This window comes from Tamandua tetradactyla, chromosome 3 (genome assembly GCF_023851605.1).
Source record: "Tamandua tetradactyla isolate mTamTet1 chromosome 3, mTamTet1.pri, whole genome shotgun sequence".
Taxonomy (NCBI): Eukaryota; Metazoa; Chordata; class Mammalia; order Pilosa; family Myrmecophagidae; genus Tamandua; species Tamandua tetradactyla.
The window spans coordinates 108,403,036-108,421,886 of NC_135329.1; the positions used below are offsets into that span (position 1 = coordinate 108,403,036).

At 36.5% G+C, this 18,851-nt stretch overlaps 1 protein-coding gene across 2 annotated transcripts in view; it reads right to left on the bottom strand.

Annotated features, from left to right (window-relative positions):
• Window positions 1-17,367, bottom strand: part of NXPH2 (neurexophilin 2) — a 119,105-nt gene extending 101,738 nt beyond the window's left edge. The window contains exons 1-2 of one of the 2 annotated variants that reach the window (XR_013171976.1): window positions 17,182-17,367; window positions 14,355-14,657 (exon numbers count right to left, since the gene is read on the bottom strand). Coding sequence is in view for 1 of the 2 variants with exons in the window: in XM_077151929.1 (XP_077008044.1) it covers window positions 17,182-17,232 (51 nt within the window). In the remaining variant the exon portion in view is untranslated. Of the gene's footprint in view, window positions 1-14,354; window positions 14,658-17,181 lie in introns of those variants that run through there. The other variant, XM_077151929.1, reaches the window with a different exon arrangement.
• Window positions 17,368-18,851: the final 1,484 nt, after the last annotated feature.

The window sequence follows — 18,851 nt, forward strand, 5'->3', positions numbered from 1 at the left end:
GTATATGTGTCGGGGAGAGGAAAGCAAATATGAGGATAAAAATCATGGCTTTTGCTTATTTTACAAAATGCCCTCCAGACTATCCCCTGGTGAATTCAGCATGGAGAGCCCTGAACTACAATCTCGTATAATACCACCAAGGATCAACTTGAGATCATTGAATTTCAAAAACTATTATGTCATTATATCACCAAAGGAGTTGATTTCACACAAATACTGGTAGGTCTCTCACCATGTGTTAAAGTTTGCTTTACACATGGTAAAATGTGTAAATACTAGAAACTGGAATGCAAAATACTAGAAACAGAATGGCTTTTAAAAAGGGGAATTTAATGAGTTGCTAGTTTATAGTTCTAAGGCCAAGAAAATGTCCCAATTAAAACAAGTCTATAGAAATATCCAATCAAGGGTATCCAGGGAAAGATACCTTGGTTTAAGAAGGCCAATGAAGTTCAGGATTTCTCTCTCAAGTGGAAGAGTGAACACAGTCAGAGTTTCTCTCTCACGTGGAAAGGCACATGGTGAACACAGTCAGGGTTCCTCTCTCATCTGGAAGGGCACAAGGTGAGCACGGTGTCATCTGCTAGCTTTCTCTCCTGGCTTCTTGTTTCATGAAGCTCCCTGGGAGGCATTTTCTTTTTTCATCTCCAAAGGTCACTGGCTGGTGGACTCTGCTTCTTGCGGCTATGTCGTTCTGCTCTGCTCTCTCCGAATCTCCCATTCTCCAAATGTTTCCTCTTTTATAGGACTTTAGAAACTAATCAAGACCCGCCCAAATGGGTGGAGACATGTTGTCACTTAAACCAGTTTAACAGCCTCTCTTGATTACATCACATCTCTAGGGAGATGATCTAGTTACAGTTTCAAACATACAGTACTGCATAGGGATTAGAAGAAACGGCTGCCTTTACAAAATGGGATTAAGATTAAAACATAGCTTTTCTAGGGTCCACACATCCTTTCAATATACATAAGCACAACACACTTTACATATTACCCAGAAGTCTATAGCAACCTAAAATTCTTAATAAAAATCTTCAGATCTCTTATTAATATTCAATCACAGCCTTTGCCCACAGCAGAAAATAATAAAATACTGTCTTTCCATTTTGCAGGTGTTACATTTACTAACACCTTGAATACAACTGCTTTGGTTCCACATTTCTCGACACAAATCTAAATCCGAATAAACAAATCAAAAGCAAATAATACGGAAGGAGCATGCTTAATTACCTGACTGTGTGCCTTTACATTATATCTACTTACATATAAATTGGGCGGGGAATTGGAGAGAAAGCTGCTATGCTTATTAGTAGGTAAAAGTGATGCCTTTTAAAACCATATTTGGTCTGAAAAGAGACTAGTCTTCAGAATATATAAAGAACTCTTAAAACCCAACAGCAAAAAGACACATGATCTATTTGAAAATGAGCAAAGGATTTGAATAGATATCTCTCCAAATACAAAAGGCTCACAAGGACATGAAAAGATGCTCAACATCATTAGTCACTGGAGAAATGTAAATCAGACCCATCCCACAAGGATGGCTATAATAAAAAATATGAAAAATAAAAAGAGTTTTGATGTTGTACATTGCTGGTGGGAATGTAACATGGTTCAGCCACTGTGAAAAACAGTTTGGCAGTTCCTCAAAAAGTTAAACATAGGATCACTGTATGACTGGCAATTCCTCTCTTATGTATATACCTCAAAGAATAGAAAACAAGTTACCCAAACAAACACACACGCTCGCGCGTGCGCGCGCACACACACACACACACACACACACACACACACACACACACATACACTGATACCAGCACTACTCACAATAGCCAAAAGGTGGAAACAACCCAAATGTCAATAAACTGATGAACGGATAAATAAACTGTGGTATGTCCATACAATGGCATATTATTCAGCCATAAACAGCAATACATGCTACAACATGGATGAACTTCAAAAACATTATGCTATGTGAAAAAAATCAGACACAAAAGGCCACATATTTCATGACTCCATTTATATGAAATATCCAGAATAGGTAAATCCAAAGAAACAGAAAGCAAATTTGTGATTTCTAGGGACTGGGGTTGGGAGAAAGAGGAGTGACTGCTTAATGGATACGGAGTATTCTTTTGGAGTAATGGAAATATTCTTGAACCAGACAAAGATGGTGATTGCACAACATAGTGAATATATTAAGTACCACTGTATTGTTTACATTATAGTGATTAATTATATCATAAGTGAATTTCACCTCAATATAAAAAACATAACAGGCCTCTGAAATTAAAAACAAAAAACGTAAATCTCTATCATGAAATAAGCACCTTAACTAACACTGAACAGAAATCTGATACATATGATTATAATTTGAAAAGACAGTAAATTAAGGTTATACTAAGAAAGTGCTTTCAATATATAAATATCAGCAAATTAGACCCATTACCTCTACCAAAAACTAAATTAATTAAATAAAGAAATTAATAATCAAAAAACACTAAAATATTAATATTTAAAACCAGATCAGAAATCTCTACCACAAATTTAAAATTTGGGGATGTCCAAATCCTTTTTCCACATTATTTTTCTATCAATAATTGAAACTAAAACTTCAGAAATAACATTTTCCTATATTAATTATTTCTCTGACTATATAAGTGGCAATATATTAACAAGGATAACAGCATAGCATACTGTACTAGAAATGCATCGTTAACAAGAACCATAAGAAAAGTTTACAAAGCATTACAGAGCATATGCTGGTAAATGAACATTAAATTTTATTTTGTGGCTCTCTTTATTTACTTCCAAAATTATAAACAATGGAAGGAACCAGTTCTACTGCTAGTGAGAGTACCCTTTATTTGTTCTGGTAGAACAAAACAGACTCAGGTATGAGCAAAGCAGACAGAGTAAATCGTCTATTTTAGCTTTAACCCCGGTAGAGAAGTTCTGACTCAAAGAATCCTTATGTCAAGCTGTTAAAATAGTAAGAAAAGTTAAGAGCTATTTCCTATATAAACCCAGAGCTTCCCAAAATAGGGCTTTTCAGACACACTTCAAAGTAGGTCAGTGACATTTATCCACAGACTGTTAGGATTTAGATATGATACACCTGTAACCTGTCCACAACGACCAGCAGTTTTCCATTGTCCCTGGGTTTCTGTGAGTTCTCTCAACAATTCATTCACTCATTGATTCACTCAACCAGGAATCTATTGAATGCCTCTTATGTGGCTGGCCATGCTGGCATAGAGATTGACAACCACAGTCTCTGTGTCTCAAAGTTCTTTGGAGTTAAGCAGAATACACAAAGATGTGCACCTGCAGTCACAATGCCGTGACAGAAATACTACAATAGAGCCGGAGCCAGACTGCTACAGGAGTCCAGAGAGAAGCACTTTGGGGAGGGAGGTCTGCAAAAGCTGGGAAACTTCCTTGTGACCTGAGACCTTTTCCCTCCAGAGTCATTTGGAGTGTAATCAGTATATCTGCAGCTCTTTCCCTAAGCCAGTTGCATTCCACCCACCACTGACCAGGGTTCCAAAGGCTGCAGAAGGCCAGAGGCCCATAAATTCACAAAGCCAAAGGATATCGATGAGGCCATCTGGTGCAGTGAATCCCAAACCCGGCTTGGCCCGGCATCAGCCGGTGCCTTGGACCCCCAGCCAGGAGATGTTGATGTGATGTGTCTGAAGGTTCTGAACATGCTTCTACTTCTGGCAGTTTTACAGTTCCCACGGACCATCCTTGGGGAATCACCGAATCCAACCACCTCAGTTTTCTGAAGAAAAACGTCAGAGGAAATTCATACCCATAGAATTGAAGTGACTTCACCAAATTAGTGTTACAGGCATATTTGGACAGCAATTGGGAAACACCTGGCAAAGAAATTTTTGGCCCAAATACTTTCAAAAAGCGTTTCTGAAGCATATAATATAAGCAATATATAATAGCATCATTTTTTAAAGAATGAAAGATCAAGAACCACATAATAGAGAGGAAAAAACTGGGGTTTAGTAAATATAGTCGTTGCACTCAAGCTATATTAGCCCTGAGCCTCTGGAAGGGATCTTAAAAAACAAAACTGAGTTGAAACTCTCATTCTTTAAATTAGGATAATTGATTTATCAGGAAAGAAGACTTTTGTTCCCTATCAATACATTTCTGAGGGTCATTTGAAAAACATGGTGCCAGGCCTACAGAAGACTACTGAATAAATGAATGAATGAATGAATGAATGAATGAAAATCTGAACATAAAGCGTTACCAAAAAGTATGTTTCTAACATATGTTTCTAACATAGGCATTACCTATGTTAACCTTTAATGGAAGCTAAAGGTATAACATTGAACAATGGCTTTGTTTGGGTATTTGTACAGAGAGCGAAGTAATAAATATAGGTCTATACCTTTCAAGGTAAAGAAACAAGTCTTCCTTCTGCAAATGAAAAGATACAGGTTTTTATGTGGTGGAAAAAGCTCAATAGGACTGTTATTTGAATGTATGTGTGGACATATGAAGACAAAGTAGGAATGCATTGGACAGCCCACATGTCCCTGCTATGCTCAGTCGAAGGCTTTAGGATAGAACTATAGTGCAGACACAGTCCATGTGGCACTAAGACTTAATCTCAACAAGTTAGTTCACTATTAAAGTGTACTTATAATTTCATGAAAACATTATATTTCAAGTTTTAACACCCGTAGGGATTGTTTGCTCTTTTATTATTATGTTTAATCTCTGGGAATCAGTTGCAACTTTTAAAATACACACTCATACAAACATATTATTTTAAATAAGAATTGCCTTTAAAGGAAAAACTTAAGTAAAAGTGCATTCTAATATAGAAGAATACCATTTATAAAATACCTTTCATAAAAATAATGGTAACTTACAGTTTGCATTCAATAAACTTTAAAATCCCCAATTCCTAAAGCAGTCTAGTTCTAAGAGTTTAACCTAAAAATTTTAAGCTGCAATTAAGATCTCGAATACACTGGACCAAATTTTGCCCTGTTTCTCTGCAGTCTTCAGATCTGTAATATAATTTTCAAAGAATGTAATCCAATATATCTTAATTGTTACAAATACGCTTGCCAAGTATGATTTTTATTAACCAACTAATATTTATGATGATCATTTTCAGTTTTAATTGGTGTCTTCTACAAACGCATCTTTTTCTCATTACTGCATTTTAAAATATGGAAATTAGAGTGCTTTTACTAAAACTTTCTGAGCAAGCCCTAACAACTGTTAAGATCTGTACCTAAGGCAAAATGAAATGTGAGAATTTCTATGAGGGAGGGGGATCTTGCCCAAGTGAGGAATCAACTAAGGAGGACCACTCATTAATTTCCCTTACGAGGCAAAATCTGTCAGACGGAGACGTGTGCACGCAGCACAGTGCCTGACAGAGGCGAACTTGAAACATATTGGAGGAAATGAACTGAACTGAGGAAAAGGAAAAGTGATAAGAAAGAAACCAGGTCTATGAAAAATGCTGCCCCCTTACCTAGCCCCCCTACCCCCCCCCCCAAACTCCTCCCAGCAGCTCAAAGACTCACAGGGCACTTAGCTAGGAGAGATTAGCCTCTCACAGTGAGTGAGGCATCCCCTACACCAGTGGTTCTTAACTAAGGAACATTTAGCAATGTCTGGAGACGTGCTTAGTTGTCACAACTGGGAGGGGGTGCTACTGGTATCTGGTGGCTAGAGGTCAGGGATGCTGAGTATCTCACAATGCACAGCATGGTCCCCCACAACCAGGAATTCTTCCGTCCCAAATGTCAACAGTCCTCAGGCTGAGAATCCCCACCCTACAGAAGTCCTCTGCTTACACACTTCTAGTGAACACAAACTCATCGCCTCCTGAATGTGTCTTTGCCGCTGCTGACCGCTCTTCTCAGTACAGATACCTTTTTCGAATTCCATACAAAAACAAACATTTGTGAAAAGCACTTCATAAAAACAAGTCCACAAATACAAAATCACGTTCTAAGGTCCAAAAGGTCCACCCTTTTCCAGCTGTTAATTTTAAACTTATTTTTTTAATCTACCTAAATCATAGAAGTAATGTAAGCAGGTGATAAGAAATTAAACTTACATACTGAATTTTTGTTGGTTGTTTCATTTTTAATTCTTCTAGCATTTGATAGTTAAAATGACTTTTTTGTTTTGTTTTGTTTTGTTTATTTTGCATGGGCAGGCACTAGGGAGCAAACCCAGGTCTTGGCATGGCAGGCAAGAACTCTGTCTGCTGAGCCACCATGGCCTGCCCTTTAATGACTTTAAGTAACACAAAAAAATCTATTTCTTAATGTATTAACCTTAGACAGCTTCTATTAACTTCTTACTAGAAGGTAAGGAATGCACATGCTTACCTGCCTTCACCTCTTATAGTCCCTGTACCTCCAAATTTTTATTTTTTGTATTGTATTTTAGTTCATCAATATTAATTAGAATTGCATTATGTTCTCAGACTATATTTAAACCATTCATGGTGCACCTACAAATCCATTTCAAACACTGAAAACCAATAAATGGCATCTATCAAATTGAGATCTTTTAAATAAAATTCCCTGGAATACCAGATACGATCAGACCACAGAGAAGGAGATGGGACCCCATACCTTCCCAGGCTAACAGGTTAACAGGTCCTTCTTTAGCTTCCTTCACTTCTTCCCAGTCATACTTCAGTGCCACTGAAACCGTATTTCACACTATCTTCTTGTTCTATATCCTTTCCTTACTTTGCTGAAGTACTTCTTCCAAGTTTTTCCCATGTGAAGTGAGTGGTAACTTTCTCAAGATCCTTGCATGCCTCAAATGTCATTCTGCCCTTCTCCAATTGTCTCCCCATACTGCTCTTTGTTCCTTCACATTTGATTATCATCTGTATAGAAGACTAGGCTCAATATCCTATTCCCCTCAGTAACTGAAGGCACTCTGCCATTGCTTTTCTGGTTTTATCTGGGGGGTCGGGAGGTGGGGGAGTGCACAGGCCAGGAATCAAACCTGGGTCTCCTGCATGGCAGGTGAGAATTCTACCACTGAACTACCCTTGCATCCCCCTTTATCTTAAAAGACTGGGTTTCATTTTTTTTTTTCCTTTGAGTTCATGGTCCTGGAATCGATTTGCCATTGCTTTTAACATCCAGTGTGGTTAATGAGACATGAATGTGTTTTGTTAGCAATTCACCTTGTTTCTTTGAAAGCTAAGATTTTGCTTTTTCTGAGTTCAGAAATTTCAATGAGATGTTTATTTAAGTTAGTCTACTCAATACTTAGGTGGATTATTTCCATGCAAAGAGTTGTGTTTTTCTTCAGCTCAGGGAGTTAATTATTCTTATACAGTTTCTCTACAACCTTCCCTTCGTTGTCTCTGTTACTTGTCTTTGGAGCGCCTTCAAATGGGACACTGGATTTTCTGGATTTATCCTCCATGTTTCTTAACTGTTCTCTCATATTTCCCATTTTGACCCTTTTGCTTTATGACTTGGGCAATTTTCTTGATTTTACCTTACAGTACACCAGGATGACGTTTAGTCCTGTCTTTTCAGTCTTCTGCCTTTTTATTTTGTTAATTACATATTTAATTTTCAAGAGTTCTTTCTTGCTCCTCAGAGGATCTTTCTTCATAACTCCTTGCTCTTACTTTCAGGATGCAAGATTGTCTTGACTCTCTGAGGACATTAATTAGAAAGCTTTCAAATTGTAATCTGCTACCTGTATTTCAGTATCTTTGGGATAGGTTGTTCTGCTAGTTTATTCTAGTTCTATTTTTTGCCACGGATTTCCTTTAAGTTGTCTATAAGTCACCTTATAGGTGAAAGATTGTGCTAATTAATTTACAAAGTTGGGATGTGTTTTTACTGCAGTTGTTTAGGTCTCTTTCTCTAACAGATTCTTCCTTTCATGTGAGTGTTGCTCACAAGTTTTCTCAAGGGAACACATCTTGTCGATTCCCTAGGATATGTGGATGGTGAGCAGGTAACCAGGTTGAGAATGAGCACAGCTGAAAAAACCAAAGAGGGTTTATCTCTGGGTATGGGAGGGTGGGATAGTTTCGAGCACTGGAAGGGTCTGCTTTTTCTCTTCTGCCCTTCCCTGTGCCTTTCCTGCCTGTGGTGGAGGAAATGGAGTCAGCTTAGAGTCTATTCTACTCTTTTCTCAGGTGCCCCCTAGGTTTCACTTCAAGCAGACCTCTCTCTCTCTCTCTCCATCTCTCTTTCCTTACAGGGCAGTACTTGGCCTTGGGCTTGGGCTTTGTGGTAGCCAGGCTCCAAGAGGGCCCCCAGTGATCCTGCCTACCTACCTTGGGTAGTCCCTCCCTCAATGAATTAAACCTGCTTTGTGTGACTGAGAGAGTGTGGGCGGGAGAAGATAGTACGTGGCTTCCAAGGCCAGGTCACAGAAGCCTTTGTGCTTCTGCCTTATTCTCTTGGACAGTTTGCTCTGGAGGCAGACAGCTGCCGTGTTCTGCTGTCACTCGAGCCGTACTGTGGGAGGGTTCACATAGTTACTAGGAACTGAGGCCTCCCACCAACAGCCAGCACAATCCGTCAACTTTGTAGGTGAAGCACATTCTTCCACCCTGCTAAACCCCACCAGATAAATGCAGTCCTAAATGACCTCATGACTGTAACTTCATGAGAAACTTCAAACTAGAATTTCTGACCCACAGAAAATGTAAGAAATTAAAAAAAAGAGAGAAAAAGAAAGTTCATTCTTGTTTGAAATCACCTTTTTTTTTTTTTTTCGCATGGGCAGGCACCGGGAATTGAACCCAGGTCTCTGGTATGGCAGGCAAGAACTCTGCCACTGAGCCACTGTGGCCTGCCCTTGAAGTCACTATGTTTTAGGGCACTTTGTTATGCAGCAATAGACAGGTAACACAGGCTCAAATGCAAAAGACCCAGTTGAGACTGAGTTGAGGAGGGTCATCTCTAATTTTCATCCTTTAATGAATCTGCCTGATGCCTGACCTTGGGCCCTCCTGCTGTTCGTATTTATTGTTTTCAAGTTGTGTCTATTTTTGAGTTTTCCTTGGCAAGAAGGGTAACCCCATAGATATTCTGGGCCAATTTCTCTTGCTCTGATTTCTCCACCAAAACGTCCTTGTCTTCTTTTTTCTTGCAATTTCTATAAATTTCTAATCTGCTGATAGAATTCCTTCTTGACATCAATATTTCAATCCTTTAAAAAATAATTTCCAATATTTTAGTGGGTTTCTGGGAAAAAAACTGGATGTAAAAAGATATATGATGTAACAGCTCAAGCCAGGAACTCATCTATCTTAATTGTTATCAAGAAATTAGTGCAAGCTTTGAATCCACAATGTCAATTGACTGAGGATGCTATGTTACTATAATTGGTGTTTTGTTCTATTTTTATTTAAACAGAAACATCTTCTAAAAGGCCTTGGCATACAGAGGGCTAAAAAGTTCAACATGTCTCATGCTCTTTCATGACCCATGACAGAGGTTATTAAGATGTTGGGCATGTTTCTTATTATTGCAAGAATGGGTTATATATGTAGCTCTATGTCACTCACTGTAATGTACATAAAAGTACAGTACATAATCACTGGCTTTCAAGAACTCTGAAGTATAGCTAGAGAGACAAGACTAACATGTATAATAAAAGACACAATACTATACACACACACACATGAGAAAACTGTAATACATGTCTGTAAGCTTCTCAGGAAGGAAATCAGTGAGATATAAAGTAGTTAGAGGAAATCTATGGAATATATAGACTCCAGCTGAAAGCTGAAATATGAAGTCTTGGTAGAACTATTAATCAAGGTGTCCCAAACTCCCCAAGTTAAAGCATATGACCCAAGCCCACAGGTTTTCTCAACCAGAACATGGCATCTTAAATGATGTGGCACAATTTGAGAAAAAAAAGACTGACATTTAGTTATCATCTTGACTAACTGATGATTTCCTGATACCCAAACCCATGGATTCAATTCTTGACAAACTCGGTTTTCTGGCATTTCCTGTGAGTTTCCTCATTTTAATGAATTCCTTTTCTGCTTACATTAGTCAGACACAGTTTCTGTTGCTTGCACAGAAAGAGCCTAAACTATCATAGGCAGAAAGAAAGCATTTGTTAAGCTCATATTATGTGCTAAATATTTTAAACCCATGAGATAGCTCCTGAGATACAGTGGATTGATTAGCTTGTCCAAGGTGATAGAGAAAGCCTTCGAATCCAATTGGACACCAAAACCTATCATTTTCTCTCTACTCCACAGTATTCACAGAACATTAAGGACACACACCTGACTGCAGTTAGAAGTACGTGATGAATATTGGATGGGAGATTAAAGGCTGGGAAAGCTAAGAAGACAGATTTAGATTCAACATATTAAGAAAAAAGATCATCACAATCCATTATCAATGGAAGAGCAGTGTAGTAAATAAAACAAAATTTAAGGAAGATGATTCTGTGACCTGTGGAATAAATCTAGAAAGGCTGATGTTGGAATAAGGTAGGTTAGCAAGGAGGCTGCTTTAGTGATGCAATGGCAGGGGATGAAGTGGGAGGGAGAGTTTACAGAAGGCTTTACACAGAAATTTCATAGGATTTTGTGACTGAATGGATACTAAAGGGATAAAGAAAGAGGAACTAAAAATGACTAAAATATTTCCAGTTGCAATGAGGAATGCTGAGTGAATGATTTACTTACCCCCCTCCCCAGATCCCAATGAAACGAACTAGGAATGCAGAAGCAAGGATAAATGCTTACTGGTGCTAAAAACAGGAAAGAATGCCTAGACTTCACAAAATTTGAGAATCTCTAGAAACATAAAGAAAACTGAATTAAAATGCTAAGCATGCTGAGCAGACCAAACAAAGGAAAAGCAGAATAGCGCCTGAGCAGTAAGGTGGGTTTATCCCCCACAGAGCATTTGGAGCAGCAGGAGTTGGGAGTGCAGGAAGACATCGAGGGTGGGGGGGACTTCTAGGAGATCACAACGTGTTTCATTGACCTGAAAGGACAGTGGTTTCCGGATATCCACCACTTGACCCCACAGTCATTCAGCTTGGACAATGTAGTGGGGTTGAACAATGACCCCCCAAATTCACATCCATTCAGAACCTCAGAATTGGACCTTATTTGGAAACAGGGTCTTGGTAGATATAATTAGTTAAGGATCTCAAGATGAAATCATCGTGGATTTAAAGTGGGACCCAAAGCTGATAAAAAGAGGAAAGGAATCAGAAACACAGAAGAAAATCCTACATGAATATGGAAGCAGGAAAGACTGGAATTATGCTGCCATAAGGCAAGGAATTCCTGGGGCAGCCAGAAGTTGAAAAAGACAAGGAAGGATTCTTCTCTAGAGCCCTCAGAGAGAGCAGGCTGCTCACACCTGATGTTCGACTTCTAACCCCCTGAAGCGTAAGAAAATGAATCTCTATCCTTCCACAACCAAGTTTGTGGAAATGTATTCATGCCCTAGGAAACTAATACAGACTGTTAGTAAATTAAGTCTAGAATATGCTAGAGAAAGCTTCTATTTACCATCACAGACCTAGAGAGAGAATGAAGACAGTTCCCTAGCTACTACTATTCCAAAACAATTAACACAAACCTGGGGGGAAATAAGGCATAAAGTCCTAGCTATGGAGCGGATTTTCTATAATTATGATGATAATATATTTTTATGCTAAATAAAAAAGACATATAAAATGCATAATTTTCTTTAAAATTTAATGAGAGAGATTCAATAAGGATTGACTAAAAACCCTGAGTGGGTCAACAGCCACAAAGGAAATGAAAAGCATCTAAAAAGATTTTCCCTCAAAACAAGAAGGCTCAAGTGAATTATATGAGTCTCAACAAACTTCCAAGGAATAACAATTCTCAATCATTTTAAACTCTCCTCAGAACTGGGGGGTGGGGAGAATAAAAATCGTTCTAACTGATAATGATGATGTAAAAACCTGTAATGTCACTATTTACTTTTTAATATAGAGTGAATATTCCTAAATAAAATATTAATTTACACACATTAATGAACTAAAATATAGACAATTTCAAAATTTTAAAAATGGCTTAATAATAGGAAACCTATTCATAAATAAGAAATACAAATGGGTTAACATTGAAAAATTTAATGATCATTTTGAGAGATGCTCAAAATGTATCCAAGTTCGCTCTCTATTTATGATTAAAACTCATTTTAATAGAGACTAAAAAGTATATTCTTGAGAGATCATCAGAAACTACAAACAGCATGTTTGTTAAAGTTAGAAAAATGAAAAAAATGTCCTCTTTCACACTGTTATTCAACAATAAGTTTCTAACTGAAACAGTCTGTTTCTATCCAATGCACTAAAAAGATAAAATATAATTTAAGAGACAACAGAAAGAGTAAATTTTAAGATTAATTGTAGATAATATGATTATCTACATATAAAATCCCGGAGAATCAAATTAAAATGTATTAGAACTAACAAACCAGTTCACAAGTATAAATGATACAAACATTAATACAAAAATCAGTGGCATGCCTTATATTCCACCAAAAACCCATTTAAAAATGTCATATATAAAAAAATAGATGCACGACAACTTCAAAATGTATAAAATATATATTCAGGAATAAGAAACTTGACAATAATGGTGCAGAAACAATATGAAAAAAGAAACCATAAAAATTTAAAGGCTTAAAAAAACAGAACTCAATTGAAAACGGGGAAATTATTTTAAAAGGCAAATCAATAAGAAATATAAATAATAACTAAACACAAAAAGATGTTTTACCTTCTTAATAAGCACATTTTAAAAACAATGGGGTTCATTTTTCTCTAACAGACTGGCAATGATCAAAAGAAAAAACAAAAAAAAACTGACATCCAGGTATGGATATGGACATCTGCGTACACAATAAGTGGTACAATTTACAGTACTAAAACACCCAATCTTTTAGGGGACGTTTTACAATATTTATCAAAATTAAAATTGCACAGTCTTCAAAACAGCATTTCCAATTCTAGAAATTAATTTTATAGATGTATTTTAAAACATATACAAAACTACATTTACTGAGAAGTCTGTTTCAGTGATGTTCTCGATTGCAAAAAATTAAAAATAATCAAAATATTAATAAGGGATTGGTTAAATAGGTTATGGCACATCAATATCATAAAATATCATGAATCTTTAAAAATAGCAAGTAGCTCTATTATCCTATAAAAATGGCCACATTTGCACTTAAAGTACATTACTGAATATTGTTGTGTATGATATCCTTATGATGAAAGTACACAAACAAACACATAATATCTGGAGAGAAATTCATTACACTGGTAACAATGATTATCCCTGAGTGTGAGATTGGAGAAAGCAGGGAAGAGCTATACTTTCACTACTTAAAAATTTCTGAACATTAAAACTTTTAAAACAAACCTGGGCTGGGTTCTCCAGAAGCAGATGTGAGATAAGTAATTGAGCGCAAATGAATAATAGTGGAAGCAATTTCAGGGAAGTCTGGTAAGGAAGCAAGACGAGCAAGCAGGTCAGAGAAAAGGAGAATGCCACACAGACGCGTACTCAGGAAGAGTCTTTCGGAGGGAAGCTTTAGCCTGCTTCCGCAGGGAAACTTGAGAGTACATTACACTTTAGAGTTGTCCAGACACCAGGCAAGAAAGCTGAGCGTTTCACTTTGATCCCTGTCAGTCATTAGTCATGAGCTGCACTTGTTAAGCGAATGGCACCTCTGTCTCTGAATGTCTTCTGGCTAGTTGCATGCAGTAGCCTGAAGGCAGGCCTCTAAATGAGAGCTACAGGTGCTGAGCATTAAAATGGAAAGCAAAAACGAGTCTGGGCTGGAGTGGGGGATAGGGCACATGTGAAAAATGGTAAAACTGGTTTCAAAAGGATCTGGGTGGAGAACCAATAATGTTCACTACAATATATTAGCTATACCACAAAATACATATTTCCATCAAAAAATAAGAAAGAGAGCAAGATTAAATATGTTCCTGGTAAGGCAAAATTATGTACTATTGCTCTTGAATTGTGCAAATGAGCCTCCCAAACACAACCCCACTCATATTCCCATTAGTCTGCTACAAAATCAGAATTAAATGGCCCCTGAACCTTAAATGGCCTGTCTTCCTTGCTCATTTTTTTCAAATTGGAAGTTCTATAAAGTCAGAAGAACTTGCAGATCCTCTGCTGATTCTAACTAGAGCCACAGTCTTTGGCCATCAACTTATTCCCAAGGCTATAAAAGCTTGAGCACTTGGCAACTAGACTCTGTACAGCTAAATTTTCAATAGAACTCTAGATTAAGGGACATACTCCAAGAATCCACGTCTTATTTAACTTGTTTGACTTTATGGTAAAGCTTATTAAAGATATTCTCAAAATGAATGCATTGAGGTTTCTACTTCATTGCAGTTGTGGGTCAAACAAAAGGCTTCCGAGAAGTGTCCCTCAGGTCCATCATTCCATATGCCAATGACAGGTATCTAGGAAGATGGCACTCACCATGGGCACCATAACCTTCTGTTATAATTGGATGCTGCCATGGATTATGCTGGTCTGAGTAGACCATTCAAGTTTTACCGTTCAAGTAGTCTACAGCCCATTTCTGAAACCTCTGGTGCCTCTGGTTCTGCATCTGTAAAATGGATGCAGAAAGTACCGCTCTACTTACCTCCCAGAGCCAATGTGAAGATGAATCATGAGAGCACATGTGAAAACATTTTATAAGTTATATAGTGCTTAATACACTAAAACAATGGTTTTAACATAAAGCTTCCAGATATTAAAAAGGGTGGAAGGAGGAAGAGAAATGTGACAAAATAAAGTTTCAGTGGCTGAGAAATTTCAAACAAAGTTGAGGTTACCCTAGAGGTTATTCTTATGCATTATATAGATATCCCTTTTTAGTTTATGGTGTATTGGGGTGGCTGGAGGGAAGTACCTGAAACTGTTGAGCTATGTTCCAGTAGCCTTGATTCTTGAAGACGACTGAATAACAATATAGCTTTTACAACGTGACCGTGTGATTGTGAAAACCTTGTGTCTGTTGCTTCTTTTATCCAGAGTATGGAAAGATGAGTAAAAAAAAGAAGGATAAAAATATAAATAAATAATGGGAAAGTGGGGGATAAAGGGTAAAAAAAAATTGGGTAGATGGAAATACTAGTGGTCAATAAGAGGGAGGGGTAAGGGTATGGGATGCATGAGGTTTTTTTCTTTGTATTTATTTTTCTGGAAGGATGCAAATGTTCTAAAAATGATCATGGTGATGAATACACAACTACGTGATGATATTGTGAGCCACTGACGGTATACCATGTGTAATACTGTGAATTACTGACTGTACACTTCAGATGATTATATGGTACATGAACATTTAATAAAAATATTTTTAAAAGGGTGGGAGGGACTTCAAAATTCAAATCCGGGTGGGCCACGGTGGCTCGGCAGGCAGAGTCCTTGCCTGCCATACCAGAGACCCAGGTTTGATTCCTGGTGCCTGCTTATGTCAAAAAAAAAAAAAAATTGAATCCAAGAACGCTGGAAGGAGGGCACTTGTTCAGGAAAGATGTGTTTGGTTTTGGACGTGTTGAATATACGTCGACAGTAAATCATTCAAATGAAAATGAACAGTGAGCTATGGAGATATGGGTTTAGAGCCTGAGGAACAGCACAGAAACTGAGGTACATATTTGGGAGACATCAACAATAGAGCAACACACGAAGTCACAACTGTGGAAGCTATGCCTTTGAAAACTTCACTTCCCTCTCACTTCTGTGGCCGAATTACAAAATATAGCTCCCAATCATCTTCTGTATGGACTATTCAAATACAGAACTTTACATATTAATAAAAATGACTGTTAGCATTACCACAAAATTTTAAATGGCTCTTTAGAGTCCTTATTCAATTATTGTATCCATTTTCCATTCAAAATGTCATAAAGATTCTCATGTTCACCAACTACTTCCATGGATTAAGTCTACCCAGACAGAGAAGGAGGACTAGAAGTCTGGAACTGAAATCCTCCGCATTTTTAACAGCCATATAAGTTACACATGCAGTCTTTCCCTTTGAGTAATCTAGACTATTTCTTCAATTTCTGACTGTTTTGTATAAATGCATAAACCTCCTATGTTGCTTAAATTGGCAATATTGATGAGATTTTTTTAATGGTAAGAAAATACCAGAAAATTATAACCTTGTATTAAAATATCACACAAGTGTTAGTATGCAGCATGTTTGAATCATGTTATGAAAACAAAATAAAACAGAACAATCATATCCCCCAATGTTAAGGTTTAGTTTTAGGACAGTGATGGTGTTTTCAGTTGGACTGAACTCCAGGACTAGTCAGTCTTCCTGTGTCATATGTCTCCTAATATTAGGACCGGTAAATTTTTTCTCCATCTTTGATGGATCTCTCTTGCCAGTCTTTGGTTGGTTTTGTTTTAAAGATGTTGTACTATTTACATCTGAACTCTTGAAGCCTTTGGAGTTAGTTAAAAGTATTCCTGATTTAACAGGCTGTATTCTATTGAGGCATATGAAATTTTCTTGCCAGTTTTCTGGGTGAAGTCCAGCACTAAGCTGTAATGTTGTTTATCTTAATAATAGAATTTAACTGAGAGCCAATTTACCTTTTATTTAAATTGAAGTAATGGCTAGATTTTAGTAGCTTAAATTTAAAAATGGTATAGAGAGGAAAAAGCCCTGAATGCATCATTTTAATTTAAATTTTATTGATTTTGTTGATTATATGTGTCAAATAAGTGCTCATCAATTCTCTTTGCCTAGTTTCACCAAATTTCCCTTTTCCATAAGCAGGGATAACATCAATCAGTATTGAGTGTTTTATAGCTACTTTAAAATACATGTGCCATTTATGATATAGTTTACAGCACAAATCCCATGTAAAATTTATATTTAAAAACAAATAACATTTGTGTTAAGGCCTATTTAAAATTGAGCCTGGACCACGTATCATGGGATTGAAAAGGACTTCTTGACCAAAAAGGGAAAATAAATGAAACAAAATAAAGTTTCAGCGGCTGAAAGATTTCAAACAGTCGAGAGAGAATTCTAGAGGTAGTTCTTATGCATTATATAGATATTCCTTTTTAGTTTTTAGTGGATTAGAATAGCTAGAAGGAAATACCTGAAATTGTTGAACTGTATTCCAGTAGCCCTGGTTCTTGAAAATGATCATATAACTATACAGCTTTTAGACAGTAACCGAGTGATTATGAAAACCTTGCAGCTGATCTTTCCTTTATCAAGTATGTGGACAGATGAGTAAAAAATAAGGACAAAAAATAATTAAATAATAAGGGGGATAAGGGGTATGGGGTGTTTCGGGTGTTCTTTTACATTTTTATTTTTATTCTTGTGTGTGTTTATTTTTGAAGTAATGAAAATGTTCAAAAATTGATTGTGGTGATGTCACAATGACAATCAGATCACAATGACAATCACATCACAATAAAGCACAGCTATATGACGACACTGGGAACCAGTGACTGTACACTTGGATTACTACATGGTATGTGAACATATAGCTCAATAAAATTGCATTAAAAAAAGAACACATTTGTGCATAAGACATTTAAATGGTACAACTAAAAATATAATTCATAAAAAGAAAAATCCAGAAGCACCATTAATATACATTATATATATATATGTATATATACAAGAAAAGGATGTTAGAGATTATTTTTTCATCCACTTTATTATTAATGACTTCATTTTACAGATGACGGGTCTGAGGCTGTTCAAGGATCTGCCCAAGATGCGTGCATGCACACACACACACATACAACACACTACTTTGTTAACTGCTAGGTCCTCACTGCCTGCTAGAGTCTCTGCGTAATGCCTGGGTCAAAAGATATTCAGCAAGTAATTGTTGAATAATCTATTTATTTAGAAATGTGTTTCATTTTGGTGTCAATTCTTTTGACACCAAATTCACTGCTCTTTCCAGTACATGAACAGAAACTTATATATGGCGTTCTCTATCTTTCAGTCTCATGGAAGACTAGTATGTGGTAAACCATGTGAAAGAAACTTGAAAATGGGGAAGAATATGATAATCTAAGCTACCTTTAATTATTATTGTAATTTAAGTTTTAAAAACATCCCACTTACCTTACTCCGGATACCTAAATCTGAGAAAGGTGAAATACACAAGAATGGCAATTTTAAGACAATTATTACAAATCTTTACTAGAAAAAAGAAAATATTTCCTACAGCATTTAGGTTTGCATAACAGAACTTACATTTTTAGTAGTAGTTCTATGAAGAAACAGACTTCCTTATTCTACAGTGATCTTACTACATAATGATCCGAAGTTCTTTGAGAGTTCTCATCTAGATTTTTATAAATTAAAAAAAAAACTAAAGTGGAAGTTCTAAATCAATAATATCTTAGAACTCTTTCTGTAACATTAAAATCTATAGTGCAAATTGCTTTAGATACTTTTTATTGAGTAGGATTTGAAATAAAGAATTAAGTTGTCATCAATGCTATGGTTGTGTCACAAGTAATAAAAAATTTTAAATAGCTTGTTAGTTAACTACTTTACAAAAACACTCACTAGTGCACCTCAATTTGGCACAATTAAAAATACTCGGGCTGAGATACTGTTACAAAATCATATGGTAGTACAATAAATATGTTAAATGGGAGAAAACTATTTAAAATAATTTAAACCTATTAAAATTTAAACTATAAACATTGTGCAAGTCAAACTACAGCATTTCCTCTGTTCCTTCAGTTACCAAGTCAATAATATAAACATTAGTTTGTTAAATCATTATCCTGC